The following is a 16,749-nucleotide window of genomic DNA, read 5'->3' as shown; positions in this document are numbered from 1 at the left end:
TAGCTTTTTGCCTTAATATTCCTTTGTCTCTTTCTGTCTGATGTGCTCTTATTATTATAGACGTTACGGCTTTTCACTATTGTCAGGAAAGGCTAAATATATTAAAAAAGAAAAAACAAACTCAGAAGGGAAACAAAATCAGCCCTGAGAATAGCTTCCATTGTATTAAAACGGAGGCTTTTCCTTAGAATTGAGTTTTGTAGGTGAGCAGAGCTCAGCTTTGTTGGACAGTACTGGAAATTGACAATATTGCCTTGAGGCAAGCGCCTAGATTTTCAGGCAACTTGGATAGACACATAATTGCCTTTTGAGTCTTAGTCTTTAAGAAGTTCCCTTCTTGGGATGTTACAGACACTAGAGTTACTCCAGACTTTGGGAGTAAGACGGGCACTTTCCTCTCCTGTTACTCCATTCTGAGCCACTTTGAGGAAGGATTCAGTTCTAGTGCAACTCTTTCTTGTTTGCTCCAAAGTCATACATCTATCACTACCTTATGTGGGAACTACTGAAGTTACAGAAATGAAGTAAAGATAATATAAGTTATCACTTCCTTTTTATTCTCTCTTACCTACGTATGGTTTTGGTCACTTGATGTCACTAAGCTCTTCGAAGTATATTTTATCTGTGTTTCCTAAAGAATTCCCAAAGAACTTAATTACCATCACTTCTAGAAACTCTGTGATTAGCCTGGAGAGTTAAATGTAACCTGAAGTTTTGGAAGATCAAGTATAGTAGTGGAGTCAGGGGAAGATAACATTGCAGGCATAGTCAAGTCTCAGTTTGTTGTTTGTTTTTTGTTTGTTTGTTTTGAGCTGATTATAGTGCATGTGATTTGTTTAGGCTCCTACTGTTTTCCCTGCCTGTTGGTAACACCCATGATAGGCTGACGAGGAACAAATTTTCTTGAGAAATACAAAAAGTTTAGAGGAAGAGGATGGAATAAGTGACAAAAACCAAGGTTGGAATTACACAAGGATTCCACTTCCAGAAAGTAGCCCTGTTGTGAGTAGTTGAGAGGAGCGGGGATGGACTAGAACCAGAGAAAGTGTAGAAAGATGTTTAGAGTCCATCATTAGCCAGGTTCAACCACGATAGCTAAAATATTGGCTTGAAATAGTCTTAGTTTGGATCAAAAATTGATATGATCTCCTGTATGGGAAAAATACTCAAGATAGGGATGTATAAGTATGATTGAGAAGGCAGAGAAACTACTTCATCACTTTTTAGGAAGTGATATTTGCTTTTTAATTATGGTGGTCTCAATGTAAGAAGGGAAGAAGGGTGATGCGCTAAGGGGTTAAGTTAGTCCTTAGTATAGATGTGACAACAGAGAGCTCATACCACATTTTGGGGGTTTTGGTACCATATTTTTGAAGGCAAACTGGAGTACTCCACGTGAAAAGTGATCAAGGGGGAAGGTTGGAACCATATCACAAGGAACTGTTATGGGAACCTGGTGGTGCTGAATGTGGTCCGGAGCCAGCATGAGGGCAGGAAAACCTCGCTTGTTTGTAGAGAGGTTAGACTTGTGCAGGGTTACAAGGCAAAACTAGGTCTAGTGGGAAAAAGGGAGAGAAATTTCACGGCTCAAGCCAAGAAAAATGTTTTAAACATCCAGAGGTAACCAAGAAAAGCAGTTTTCCTTGGAAGGTAATGAGTGTGCTGTCACAGTCAGATATGCAGACAGAGCATGGATAATCACTTGTGACATCATTCAAACTTTATACACTTTCAGATCAGAGATTCTAAGATTCCATGATTAATTGTAGAAATTGGGTGACCTGGAAAGAGGTTCTTTTACAAAATCCTGATCTCCCTTGGGGATTCAGTTGCCTTTCCTGTCCTTCGTCCGAACACCAAAGTAGATTCCTGGGGCGTTCTGTTTGGGGGATCCTGAGCTGGGGAGAAACACAATGCACCTGTGACTTTCCTTGCTTGTAAACCAGCCCCAGATCGCCAGACTTTTTTCCTTAAAGAGGAGACAGTGACTTCCCAGTTTGTGAACCATGACGCTTTGGCTTGTGTGTGAAGTTCACAGAGAGGATGGTGGGAGATAAATATAAATGCTTTGGAGTTCCTGATTAGATCTCCTGTAAACATTGTAACGAGTCCTGGAGAACACATTCATTACAAGTGTTTCCTTGCGGGCTTAAGCTGAAAGCACATACATTGATGAACACCCGTGAAGTCCCTGAGATACAGTTTAATGTCTCATTTGGTGCTCATTAGACCATGGGAGCCAATATGTCTTCAATTTAGAATGATTCCACCTTGTGTGAAATTAAAAAACAACAACAGCAGCAGCAAAAAAACAAAAACAGATCTGGCTAAGAATAAGTCAGCTGCTTTGAGCATATTTTCTCTTCTTGCTTGGATTTATTTTTACTTGTTGCGATTAGCTTTGTTAGGACAATGCAATTGGATTACAGAAATTACATCTAGTAACTCTCATTTGCAGCTAAACTATGCAGAGACAAGACTTAGTCAGTTGGAAAACTGTCACTGTGAGAAGACGTGTCAAGTGAGTGGACTGCTCTATAGAGACCAAGACTCCTGGGTGGATGGTGATCAGTGCAGGAACTGCACGTGCAAAGTAAGCCTCTGGACATCAGCAGGCGAACAGTTTTAAGGGGGACAGTTTTACTAAGTATTGTGGAATCTGGTTCTTTATAATGCGAACTCTAAGAAGTGTTACCTTTTTACTAAGTGCCTATTTAGTGATCCGAGCAATTGTGAAGGGAAGCTGAAAGTGTCATTTCATGTACAAATACTTGGAAATGAAAATCTGCTTTCCCTTGACCATGCACTCCAACGTGATTTAATATTATTGGGAAGCTTACTGTTTGGAGTTGGGAGCTTAGGATATCAGAGCGAGGAAGGGACTCCTTTGATTTTCAAACAACCTAATGGTTCACTTGTTCACAAGTTTTCTCTGCTCGAATACGTTTTAAAAAGGGATTTAATTAGTTGCTAGGTGTTTTCATTGTATTTTATAAAGTGTGCATCATCTGTTTCAGAGAATAGCAAGAGCTCCCTCCCAAATTAGTATGTAAACCCTGTCCAGTTGAAATTATTTGATAAATATCTGAAGAATGCCATTGTTTATCTGAAAAAATACCGAACAATTGTTAGCGATTCGACAATGATTGACAGCGTCTGCAGAAGGTGTTATTTATGTTCTTATAAAAATAGGCTTTTTGTGTTCTGTTTAATCTACTTAGCCCGTGTGGGCAGGTGGAATGAAGTCAGTGATGTGTATCAGAAAAGTAATTGAGGTGGCACGGGTTCACGCAGGCTGGAGAAAATACTTTATTTGTGGTCCTGCAGTGGCCTGGGAATTCCTTGCACTGCTTCTGTTTCCCTAATGAGGTTCTAGGGATGGGAAGAGCTTTTTCCCACAAGGGAACTTTCAAAGGATGCTTCCGCTGAGATTCCTTTCCTTGTCCTTCCTTCCCCAGAGTGGTGCCGTGGAATGCCGAAGGATGTCTTGTCCTCCTCTCAGCTGCTCCCCAGACTCCCTCCCTGTGCACATTGCTGGCCAGTGCTGTAAGGTCTGCCGACGTAAGTATTCTCTGAGGGTCAGAGTGGCCCTCTGTGCTTAAGGATTGATTTATTTCTCAGGCCTCATTTGATTAACATTGAAGATATGAGGTACCAGCACTTGATATGAACTGCTATATTTTAATCACCTGAGATGTGCAGACACTTTATATAGGCTGTTTTTTTTTTTCAATTGCTCACATCAATTACTAATTGATGTTTGTAATTACTGTTCTTCCTATTCTTCTGTAGAGGGAACTGGTATTCGTAAGGAGGAAGTCACTTGTTTGGGGGTCAGAGAACTGGTAGCGGGTGGAATTGATCTGTAAAGTCATTCTGAAAGATCAAGTTAAGGGCCACATTCTGTGTCTGGGCTGTATGAGTCTTGGCCAGGTTTCCTGTTATTAAAGGACCTTTGTTAGGAATTTCAGGATTCACTTCAGTTAAAATACTGAAACAGTTTCTTTCAAGGTTGGCATGTCCAAATTATATAATGATATAAAAATCCTTTTCCCTCTGTATTACAGAGGACACTATTTCAGATGAAACACTGAAATGAACACTGAGACAAGCAGTAAAAGTAAAAGCTGTCTCGTAGAATGCGTGGCATGTGCCACTTCACTATGCCAGGTGGTTTCATTCTATTAGCTAATTGAATCCTCACTGTAAGCCTTTAGGTGGGGATTATGATCCCTGTTTTATAGGGAAGCTTCAGAAAGACAACTTACCATGTTTGCAAGGCTAGTGAGCAACAGAGGTGAGATACAAAATGAGTTCTGTTTGACCACAAAGCCCATAGTCTTTTTTTATCAAACCATATGCTCCTCTATAGAAAAGGAGAGTTTAGGTTAGAAGTGTGGTATCCTGTGGACAATTTTCAAGATCATTTCTCTGCCAGAAAACATCATCCCTAGGTCTTCAAAACACAGTGGTCTTGCTTTTGGTCAAGAACAGCATGTCAGCCTAATCAGACAGTGGAAGTGGGGATGGCTGGTCTGGTCATACCAGCCCAAACTTTTTAAAACACTCGTTCAAAAGGAGCTTTGGAAAATTTCTTTTTATGGTTGCACCAGTATACCTGTTATGCTGGAGGGCCTACTTGGAGTTGATCTAAAAAAAAGAAACTTTCTTACTTTGTTCCAAGAGCTCTTGGAAGTCATGCCTGGCAATACAGATAGATCAGATGCCCAGATGTTAAGATTATAGTCTGATTATATGATGGGAAGACAGTTTTCAGTAGGTACAGATTATTTTTTCTATCTTGATATTCTGTGTAGCAGTCAGCAGGTGAAGAAGTTGAAAAACTATTAGGAATTTTAAAATGAGACAGTTTTAATTCATTGTTTTGAGCTCCATGGACAGATCCATGAATGCTGTTTTGTGGAAGTTGTTTGAAGAGGGTGTTAGGTGAGTCCTTCAGCTGTTTTGTGTTTAAATCTTTTGATTTTCTAATTGTAAAAACAGTGTACTTATTGTGTAACATTTGAAAACACAGATAAAGATAAAGATGGAAAAATCACCTATAATGCCACCACTTGAAAACAAACACTCTTGAAATTTTAGTAGATTTCATTTTTAAAAAAATTAAATTTTGTGGACAGTTGAGATCTTATTGTGCAGCTAATTTTAACCTATTTTGTTGACTTTCATGATCACTTAAGCGTATTACTATGCTTTTAAAAATTCTGTATAAACCTCATTTAATGAGCTTAGTAGTGTTCCACTGTTTGGCTGTTGTGTAACTTTTTAAATTGTTCCCCAGTTGTTGGATATTTAGGTTGTTTACCATTTTTCACTATTATAAATTACTCTTCAATAAGGTGTTTTATGAAAACACATTTTTGCATTTTATATTTTTTTAAGATAGAATTCTCCAGAGTAGAATTAGTGGGCCAAGAGACTGACACTTTCAAGGTCCTTGATACATATCATCCAATTATCCTCTCATTAGAAGTGTGTGGGCAGTCATTTTATTTTATTCCAATTTACTGGAGAGTTAAGTTTTCAAAAACATTTCATAAAGTTACCCAGTTTTACCAAGATGCTGCTCTACAAGCTAACTAAACCATCAGTGTGTTTTTTGCCTTTGTTTGAAATCAAATTCATAGCAATTTAGCTAGGTAGTACAAATTTTCTCAGCAGCTCCAATTGGTTGTTGGAGATGTTTATAATTTAATAAAATGGAAATAAGTGATTGAGAATACTACTTACTTACATGTGATTCAGCAATTCCAGTCCTGGGCATATATCTGGAAAAGATGAAAATGCTAATTCAAAGAGATACACAATGTTCTTTGCCCAAAAGATACCTAGTGTACCCCAATGTTCATAGAACAGTATTCACAATAGCCAAGACATGGAAGGAACCTAAATGTCCATCAGCAGGTGAATGGATAAAGAAGATGTGGTATATATAGATATACAGTGGAATATTATTTAGTTATTAAAAGAATTGAATATTGCTGTTTGCAACAACGTGGATGGACCTAGAGTCTGTCATACTAAAGTGAAGTAAGTCAAGTGGAAAAAGACAAATGTTGTATTATATCACTTATATATGGAATCTAAAAAACTAATACAAATCAACTTATTTATCAAACAGAAACAGACTCACAGACAAAGGAAATGAACTTACTGTTACCGAAGGGGAAAGGGGTGGCAGAGAGAAATCAGGAGAATGGGATTAACAGACGCAACCACTGTATGTGAAATAGATAGAATGGATTTACCGTATAGCACATGGAACTATGTTCAATATCATATAGTAACCTGTGATGGAAAAGAATCTGAATCTGTGTGCCTGAAACTAACACAATATTGTAAATCAAGTAGTTGAATAAAAAAGTAAATTAATTAAAAAATGCTACATAAAGTAGAAACTTAAAAAGAAATGATACAGGACATCTCTGGTGATTGAAAGGCTGAAAACCTCTGACCTAGAGAGTTTTCATTTCCGACTAGTTTTTAATAGAAATGTGCATTAATCAGTTACTGAGTGCTGGTGCCTAGAATCGTTATAAAAGAGCCATCTCTGCTTCAGAGGGCTCCGTTTCAAGTTAGAGATGTAATTTACAGTGTCCAGGATTTAAGTGCCTCCACATTAGGTGTGTGGCTGGGGCAGGCGCTGTTAGGGTGCAGGTGAATGACTTGGGAGAGCATGGGGGAAGGACATTCCCGTAAGCCTGGGGAACTCCCTGGAGGAAGTGGATCCCAGCTAAATACTTCGTGCTGACTGTGGCAGGTTGAGCAGTGGGTTGGAGGAGAGGGGGAGGATGAGGATTGTTAAAGCAGAGTTCTAACACTAGTTGGTAGAATTTCTAGAAGTTTTTCGGTATCTTCACATCAGATAAAGGATGAAAAGTATTTCCTTTGGTTGTTCCTATTCAATAAAATTTCCTCAGCCGCTGTCTGGGTTTGGATGGGGCAGTGTTCTAGGGACTCTGAGAAAAGGTATTGATCTGGCATAAAAGCTTTGCTCGCTTACCAAGTATTCGCGCACTGGCCGCGGCCTCAGGAACCGCAGCACTTACAGATGGCGGCATCCGTTTGGAAGTAGGAAGGAACTTGGCTTGAGTGTTCATGTCTCAATTCATTGCCTGACAGGAGGACTTTGTCCTTCTGTTTCGATCAAAAGGCCCAAATACTCAAGCCATCTCCAAGAGCAAGGCCATTTTTATAGTGGAGATAGCAGGTCCTGAGACAGGCTGTTCCTCTGTCTGGGAGGCATCAGAGAAAATGCGAGAGCCTTCTAGATTCCTTAGCTGTGGGCATGGCCGTCCAGGAGGTAGTGTAGGAGTTTCATTTCTCAAACATTTCTTGGGTGTTTGCTTTGTTCAAGGCATTGAACACACCTAGCTACACATTAGAATCACCTGGTAAACTTCTGGAACTAGAGAGTCCCAGGGCCCTTCTTTGACCTATTAAATCAGAGTCTCCAGAGAGTGGCATCCTGGGATCTGTGTTCTTTTGGGTGATAGATTTGGGAGCTGTCAGAGATGTGAGAGGAAGGGGGTGGAGAGGGACTCTTCAGCGAAGCCGAACAGCATTTGTGAAGGAAAAGAGGTGGCAGAGGGAGAGGAAGATGGTCTGTTTGATGCTAACGGATAGTTTCTGTAAGTGAGAAGTAGGAATAAGCTGCAAAGATGGGTTGGGGGTGGACAATATTCCACTGAATTCATTCAGTATCCTTACTGAAGTTCCTCTCTCAACAATGTTCTGACCTCTGAGTACAACAGTGGGTACATGTGGATCATTCATTCTATGTCAGACACTGTATTAAGCCCGTTTATGTGTATTTATTCATGTAATTCTTCCAACAACCCAGAGCTATAGGCCCCAGTATTATCACCATTTTATAATGAGGAGGTGAAGCTCAGACAGGAGAACTGACACGTCCAAGGTCTCTCAGCCTTGGTGGAGCCAAAATAAAACCCAAGTGGTCTGGCTCCAGAGCTAATGCTCTTAAGCTGTCTTCTCTACCCTCTGCTGTCCAGGGAGGTGTATGCACTGTCTCGTTACAACAAAATAGTGTGCAACATGCATGCTGTGTAAGATGCAAAAGTAGCGTAGAGAAGGGAGAAAGTTGGGTGTGAATGTGTTAGGAAAACTTCACAGGGGAAGGAACAGCCAAGTAGGATGTTGACAAGTGAATAGGAGTTTGCTGTGTGAACAAGGTAGGTAAGAACACACCTGCCAAAGGGAATTGCACATTGCAAAATCATGGAAGTAAACACAGTGTTGGTTTGGGGAGTCAAAAGCAAGATTTTAAAGTAGGGTTGTGGTGTAATCAAAGAAATGCTTTGACAAAAGCCATTGCATTGGAATAGCTGGAGGCAGGGGACTGGATATGGGATTCACGTGTACTGCAGGTGGAGGTGATGAGGTTCACAAGCAGACACTGCCTGGGGAGATGGAAAGGAAGGGATGGAAGTGAGTGGTGGCCAAAAGACCTGGTGCGTGGGAGGTACTCCATAAGCAGTTGGTTTTTTTTTTTTTTTGTGCGTGAGACAGATGAATCAGGAATAGAACGTGTGTAAGGGAGTAGTTGGCATATTTTGAACAAGAGCTCGTGGGAGACACGTAGCGCGATTAACAGAAATAGGGCAAGTGCAAGAAGTGGTTTGAGGAGTGATGCATTCTGTTTGGCATCAGAGAGTTGGAGACACCAGAGGGAGAACCAGTTTGATATGGATGTCTTGCTCAGCGGGGTGGTATCTGAAGCCAGGTCTGTGAATGAGCTCACTGAAGGGGGATGGATCCTTGAGTGTTCAGCCTTTCTGATCTGCCCCTCTCCTTTAAAGTGTAATAGAGTCAATTTTGATATTCTAAGCCGCTGAGTATCAAGGAACGGCTGGAGTGTGTGCAGGGTACAAATACCTAAATAAAGTCAGAGCAACCTCATGTCCGCATCTGACGGGGGTGCCAAGTTGTGCCTGACAGTTGTTTATATAGTGTGTCCCCAGATGGCAAAAGTGTCCATTTGTTGTGCTAGAGTACTCAGGTTTGGATTTGAAGGGCTAGGTGTCTGGGGGTGCAAAAAGATACAACTGCATAACTGTTGCTGTAAATCCCCCCTACATGTGTTTCTGACATCGCGGAGAAATGTCTGTTGGTGCCGGGTTTCAATTTCATGGTCGGACACTGTGAAACAGTCTAGTTTGCATGTCCCCAGTGTGGCACGCAGGGCTTCAGGTATCCATTTACATTTCTACTCATGCTGAAAGCTTGCTGGAATGGAGTCCCACATGCCCCAGCCCCAGGCACCGCAGCCTGACTCACCTTATGCTTGAATTTCCTCCGACGTCAAAAATAAGCCTTCTGGCTGTAGATCAAGAGGTTGCATAATGAGGACTGATGTTGGACATACGGAGGGCAGTGGCAGGGAAGGAGGGGCACCGTCAGAGAAGTCGGCTGAGGGTGAGACAGCAGGGGAAACTCCTGAGGCCCCCAGCGGTGATACTTGATACCATCGTCATACACTCCTGCGTCGGCGCCAAAGCTGCAAATGACTGAGGCATGGGGCACAATGTTGACGTCATTTGCAGCCCCTAAAGCACCCTGCTATGGGAGGTTGTGAAGTTCAGGGGACATTTAATTTTCAGACGAAATCGGTGGACTTGAGGGGTGGATGTGTCCCCCTGTGTGACGTGAATGCAAACAGTGAGACATTCCTGTCTCTGGACAGGAGTGCTGGGATGGGTGTCTGTCGGAGGGAGGGAGGAGGCAGGTGAATGTCTTCAGACAGGGCAGCAAGTGTGATCATGCCATTGTCGGGGTAGCAAGGTGCAAAAGGCAGAAGGAAAGTTGATGTCTTTGCTTCCCAGCCTGGGCCAAGGAGCAGATGGCAGATCTGACAGCAGTGTATTTAGCAGGCCTGCCACTCTGGAGGCAGCCATCTTGCCAAGTTGGCAGCAGCTGTGTTTGGGAACGTGGGAGTTTATCAGACGTGAATTTTGGGACCTTGGAGGTGTGGTCTCCCCATTGCAAGCAAACTGGGGAATCCACATCATCATTAGGGCCAAGGAGTCAGAGTCAACTGGTATATCTAGAACGTTGAGTCATGAAAGATGATCGGGGTAATTTTATTTAAAATGAAGGGAGGAAGGGGGCTCTCTAGAAAACTGTATTGATTCTCTACTTTGTTGATGGTTTTGTTCTAAAAACCTTGGTATCTGCTTCTAACGTTTGAAATTGCACTGCAGAGAAGAAAGAACTCATCTGAGAATCAGGAAATTTGATGGGTTCTTGCTACCAAAGAGGCTCATTAATTTTAAAATTATTTATTACTAATAATATGCCCAGAGAGGCACTGAGCTTGGGGCTGGAGATAAAATTACGAGTAGATACAGTCCCCAACCTCATGGAGGTTACGGTGAGCAGGGGAGGTGTGCAGTGAGGTGAGCTACTGAGATGTGTGATACGCGATATGTGATGTGTGCTCTGTCAGGGCCAGGTCCAGAGTACAACAGAAGCTCCAAGAGTCCACCAGTGTTAGAGGTCTAGAACAACTTCCTGGGAGGTCAGGCCTGAGTTGAAACTGCTGGGTGGTCAATAGGATGGAGGCTTACGGGAGAAGGTGGATGAGCCCGAGTGTTCCTGGGGAAGAGAACAGGGTATGCAAACCCCGGAAGCAGAAGAGAGCATGGCTGGTGTCTAAGAGAAGGTGTGGACGTTTGGGAGGGAGAGTGAACGCTTAGGAACAGGTGAGCTGTGAAGCTTGAGAGAGAAGGTGGAGCCGCAGGGGTGGCTTTGTGTGTGTAATTAAGGAATTTGGACTATATTCTGAGGGCAGTAGCTACCCATAGTGATTTTAAAGCAGTGCCTCATATCTGCACTTAGGAAAATGTGTCTGACTATTGTCTGGGGAAGGACTGGATAAGACTGAGACCAGAACGTGGGAGACAAGTGAGGAACCTGTGGTCTATTAAACGGAGGGGGGGATGTTGATGGCCTGAGTGAAGAGAGCGTCTGAGGAAGTTGGTGGGGATGGAGAAAAGTGGGTTGCCTTGAGAAACTTGAGAGAGCATTGCTGGGATTTGACTGGACACAGGGTTGAGTAAGAGGGCGAAGTTAGAAGGCCTCCAGGTGGTGGGGTATGGGTGGCAGGTGTGGGTAACAAATGAACATACTCTGTACTTGCTAAAAAAGTGGGTCAGCAAGTTGAATCAAGGATTGAGTTCCAGTGGAATCAAGGTGAGTGGTGGGAGCTTCGTTTATGCTTCTGTTAACTTTTCTACAGGGCCTGTCTCTACTCTGTGCCTCCCTGTTAGCCTTTTAAGCTAACCTTTCCAAAGGCAATCTCTATACTGCATTAATAAAGCATCTTCACTGGCTTGTTTTTCTCAGTTGTCTCTTGGCTTCCCGGGAACAGATAAGCTAAAGACTTGCACTTGCTATGATCACAAGAGAACAAATATGTCATCCTTCTGCGTTGTGGCTGAGGTCCTGATGAATGGAGTCCCCTCTCACCCAGATACTCATTTTATGGCTGAAGGGTCTGAATCAAAGCTACTGCTGTGGTGGTGATGACAACCACTTCTTCCTTGTTTTAACGTCTGACCACATCAATTCATTCTCTAGTTCCTTGAGCAACTGCAACGTTGAGATAGTTGTACATCCCTGGTGTGATGGGCCTGTGGCAAACATAACCAAGGTGATGGTCTGATGGCGGGTTGAACAGTTATCCCCAAACTGTTCTCATAGCTTACTCTAGACATACAAAGAGATCTGTATTGTTTAGTCAGAGAATCTATGTTTTGTGAAATCTGTTGGAGTTGGATGGCACCTCTGAGGTCATTATGTTGCATAGCATGGCTGTCTGACCAGTTTTTCTGTTTTATTACAGCAAAATGTATCTATGGAGGGAAAGTCCTTGCAGAAGGCCAGCGGATTTTAACCAGGAGCTGTCGGGAATGCCGAGTAAGTGTCAATCTTGTGCTCCCTGTTACTTGTGGGGAAGGATATGTGGGCTTTAGGTGGGGTTCCGGAATGGAGCCTGCTGGCCTGAGTGGGTCCCTGAGGCGAAGGACTCTCTGGTGGGCTGGAGTTCAGGATGGGGGGAGTCCGTGGCCACTGTCATTGTGTGGTTATCTAGTGGTCAACTTTGGACAGGTAGCCTTTGGGAAGGCTAATAAGGCAAGGGAGCTGGCAGCTACCATGAGCCAGGGAGGTTGTCACATGTCCTTCAGAGAAGGTTTTGACTGGGTGTTGGGACAATTAGTCTGTGCTGTTAGTTATGGGTAGTGCCATCTCTACTCCCAAGTGTCTGGTATAATGTTAGAAAATGCCTCTATCTCCTGCCTGCCCCCTCCCATGTATTTCTTGAAATAAGATGTATAGAACCATAGAGCTCATTCAGTAACGATTCAAAAAACATCCATTGGGCAACTGCTACTTACCAGCATTGTACTAGACTCTGGGTACAAAACAGTGGACAAAACAAGGTCCCTGTCTTTATAGAACTTGCAGTATGGTGGGGAGACAGACAGCAAGATGTAAATAAATTCACAAGATACAGCTGACCCTTGAACAGTGCAGGTTTGAACTGTGCAGGTCACCTTATACATGAAATTTTTTGGTAGTAAGGACTGCAGTGCTACCCTGTCTGCAGTCGGTTGGGTGCTTGGGTGGAGAACCGTGGATACAGAGGAATCACAGATACAAGGGGTTGACTATAAATTACGTGTGGATTTTAGACTGTGTGGAGGGTTGGTGCCCTAACCCCTGCATTATTTGTTCAAGGGTCAACGATGATGCCAAATACTATCCAAAATGCAGAGCAGGTTGGCAGTGGGGGTGGGTGGTCTGGGAAGGCCTCTCTGGGGAGGTACTATTTGAACAAAGTGCCAGATGAAGTGTGGGAACTAGACGAGCAGTTATTTGGGTGAGGTGTGTCTTAGGAATGCCAGAGTGAGAGACAGGGAAGGGAGGAAAGGAGGGAGTGCAAATACCTTTCAGAGCAGGTGGTACCTTCCAGAGCAGCCACAGCCCCACAGCAAAGCACAACTTTTTTTTTTTTTTCTTGATTGAAGTATATTTGATTTACAGTGTTGTTAGTTTCTGGTGTGCATCATAGTGGTTCAGTTATACACTTTTTCATATTCTTTTTTATTATAAGTTATTATAATCTATTGAATATGGTTCCCTGTGCTATACAGTAAGACCTTGTTATTTAGCTATTTTATATATAGTAGTTTGTATCTGCTAATCTCAAACTGCTGATTTATCCCTCTTCCCTACTCTTTTCCCTTTGGTAACCATAAATTTGTTTTCTATGTCTATGATTCTGTCACTGTTTTGTAAATTAGTTCATTTGTGTCATATTTTTAGATTCTACAAATAAGTGATATCATATGATATTTTTGTCTTTCTCTGTTTGACTGAATTTACATAGTATGATAATCTCTAGGCCCATCCATGTTGCTGCAAATGGCATTATTTCATTCTTTTTTTGTGGCTGAGTAGTATTCCACTGCACGCGCGCGCGCACATGTGTGTATGTATTACATCTTTATCCAGTCACCTGTTGATGGACATTTAGGTTGCTTCCGTGTCTTGGCTACTGTAAATAGAAAACACAGCTGGTTCTGTGGGGCATCTCTAGGGAGTCTGGCTGGACCCACTGTGTCTCAGAATAGACCATATTTCCAAATGCTTGTACCTACAACATTTCATTTTCTTCTCATCACATCCTTGGGAAAAAAAAAGGAAATGCATTTTAAAGGTTGAAGAGAATGAGGCATTTAGAGACCTGCAGAAGCTCTCAAGGGGCTTGAATTCAGTTCTTTATGAACAGCTTCGGTAGAGGGAAGGCTCTTTCCTGTTCCCGCTCATTGGTGAGAATCTACCCCAGGGGTTAAAGTCCCTTGAACTTCCATCTTGTATTTCCCAGTCCCTCTTTCTTGGCTGCCACTGGGAATGTCAGAGATTCCATGGGTCCAGACAGCTTGATGGGTATGCAGGTGTGGTGGTCCTTCTGTGTCAGTGGGTGCTGTGGATAGGGGCTCCTTACTCTGTGGCAGAGACAGGGATGGTGTGACAGCGAGGGTTCCAAGATCTCTCGATCAACAAAGGAAGCTTCCAGACCTGGGAGTGGGGGAGCTGCTGGGGTGGCCCCTGGCACATTTCCACATGCAGATGTTGGGTGAGTTGAGTGAGATGAAGCATGTGAAGGACTTGGCTGGCACAAAGTAAGCCCTCAACAGATGTAAGCAGCTCAGAATTGCCCCACATGACCATACGTGCCCTCCGTGAACGTAAGACAGATGTCCCGTTCTGTCAGCCCTTTCACTTCTAAGGGAGGGAATACGATTTGGATTCTAAAACTCTTGCTTTTTTCTTCCCCCTCAAAGGAAGTTGGGATGACTAAAGGCAGTTTTACCCACTCTGCTGATGATCCCAGTTTCCACCCTGTATCTTTCACTCACAATTCGCAACCCTCTTAACATGTTGAGTGAAAGTAGTGGGTGACTCTGGCAAGGCTCACGATTGTGACTCGATCTCTCTTACCATCAGAAAGGGTCAGGGCAGACACTGTGTGAGACTCCCAGAAGGTATGGGTGTGGATTTACATGCCAGTGTATTGGAAATGCACTTAACATGGTTACTGGTGCATTTTAGGTGCTCTGCCTGCTTTGGTTCATCTTGAACTGTTTTTGTTTTGCTGTATTTTTACAATTTAGGAAGAAATTGGGGCAGACGGGGAACTCTCTTTGCATATGTGGTATGTGCATGTGTGTGTATATAGGTATATATATACCTATATATATGTGTGTGTGTGTGTATATAAGGTATGTGAGTGATTTCAGCCTCTCTTAAAAAGTCATTAAATTCATTTATTGTCTTTCCACAGTTACTTACTAAATTATTACTTTGTGTACAGAGAGAAGGGTCACTGGCAATAGTATTTAACATTTCTTGAGCATGTGGTATTTTCTTGATGCTATTTAAAACATTTTAAACATTATTTAATATAAACCTCATAATAACCCTATGAAGGAGGTACTATTACCATCATCCCCATTTTATAGATGAGGAAATTGAGGCACAGAAGATCAAAGTCACATAGCTAATAAGGGGGCTAATTGGGATCTGAATCTGTGAGGTCTGATCTACAGGTGCCTCTCTCAGTCTCTCTACTGCCACTCCTGATGGTTAGACTTACTTAGAAATAGTTCTCATAAGGGTAGATTCAGAAGGACTGAATGATCACTTTTCGTCTATCTGAGAACACCAGTTTGGTCAGGCTGTGGCTCTTTGATTTCCTTGATAAAGGGTAGCATTTATAAAAAGCCATAGAAGAGCTTTGGGACACGCTGAATGGATGTTGTCAGCAGGGAGAGAGGGTGCCGGGTGTAGGATGGGAGGGCCTTGGTCTCTCTTGGGTGTCCTTTCTCAAGGTTTAAGCCCTGATGCCCTGAGGCACCTGTTGTGTGTGGTGGGTTAACTTCTCTCTGAGATCTAAAACGGGGCTGCGTAAGTGCTGTCCTTGGGAGAACTGAGCAAATGGTTACTCAGGTAATTTCTTGTGTTCTGTGGTTCAAATGCAGATCCCTAGTTGATGAAAGGCTGCCTGGCAGTCCATGTGTGTCACTTTCCTGGAATCATTTTCAAGCTTCAGCAACACCAGTTAGAAAAGAAACAAACTCTTGCTTTAAATATTTTTACCAAGTGTTTCCAGAAGTTAACAGACTGTTTTTTAAAAAATCAAGAAGAATAAACTCTCTAGCAGTCGTGGTCTGTTTTGTACAGTTTTGCTGCCCTGTAACATTTTTTTTAGGCTAGCAACATTTTTTTTAAACTTACAGATGTGAGTTTTACATGTTGTTAGAAATTCAGGTTGAAGCACAGTGATTAGTACAGAACTTCAGAGTGTTTCTATTTGATCGCTGACATGGTGACAGCCACTCTAAATGAGAAAGAACAGAAGAATTGCATGTTTCCACCAGTGCAGAGATCCAGAGATCATAGAATAACAGACCATAATCAGAAGGATTTTAAAATGTTAATCATCAGATACTTCTTATTAGAGAGAGTTTTCAAAATAAAGTTAAAAAAGCTTTGTGCCAAATTATGTAGCTGGACTGAATTGATTTGGTGGTACTTACGTTACTGTAATCACAGTTCATATTATTTCCAAATTCATGCAGAAGGGTTTGTCTCTATTTGAACATTTGGAATTACGATCGTGCTCATTAAATACGTTAAAGGTTGATTGGAATTGTTGACCGATTTAATCAGCAGTCAAAGCAGTCTTTTTATATAAAAAAGAGAACTTTTCATGAGTAATTATTTTAAAAAAATTCTGTAGCATTTTTAATATTGTCCTCTTTCCTACAAAAGCAAATATATATTCAAGATATAAAATTTGGAATATAGAGAAAGGAAGGAATTATAAGGAGGAAAAAGGAAATCACCCCAGAATCTCACCTAGAGATAATCTCCTTGAAGAGTTTAATGTTTTTGACAGCAAGAGTGGAGTTTATCTTATCATCTTAGTTTAGATTCTCCCAGAAGCAGACCCTAAGCTAAGGATTTTAGTACAAGAGGTTTATTAAGGTAGTGCTCCCGGGAGAAAGCAGTAAGAGTCGGGGGAGGGGGGGACGCGGGCTGCAGTGGGTACAGGAAGCTCAGCGAAAGTGCACTTCTAGGGGAAAGGCCAGAGGTGCCCTGATCCCCCAGTGATCCTCCAGGTTCTGGAGTCTCCTCTTG

At 42.3% G+C, this 16,749-nt stretch overlaps 1 protein-coding gene across 2 annotated transcripts in view; it reads left to right on the top strand.

Annotated features, from left to right (window-relative positions):
- NELL1 (neural EGFL like 1) overlaps nucleotides 1-16,749 on the top strand; it is a 746,857-nt gene that overhangs the window by 178,805 nt on the left and 551,303 nt on the right. For both annotated transcript variants that reach the window (XM_031459872.2, XM_031459873.2), the window contains exons 8-10: nucleotides 2,459-2,593; nucleotides 3,459-3,561; nucleotides 11,885-11,958. In XM_031459872.2, the coding sequence (XP_031315732.2) occupies nucleotides 2,459-2,593; nucleotides 3,459-3,561; nucleotides 11,885-11,958 (312 nt within the window). The remainder of the gene's footprint in view (nucleotides 1-2,458; nucleotides 2,594-3,458; nucleotides 3,562-11,884; nucleotides 11,959-16,749) is intronic.

The sequence above is a fragment of the Camelus dromedarius genome, chromosome 12, assembly GCF_036321535.1.
Source record: "Camelus dromedarius isolate mCamDro1 chromosome 12, mCamDro1.pat, whole genome shotgun sequence".
Classification (NCBI taxonomy): Eukaryota; Metazoa; Chordata; class Mammalia; order Artiodactyla; family Camelidae; genus Camelus; species Camelus dromedarius.
The sequence above is the reverse complement of the archived record's forward strand: the minus strand, read 5'-3'. Positions and strand labels throughout refer to the sequence as shown.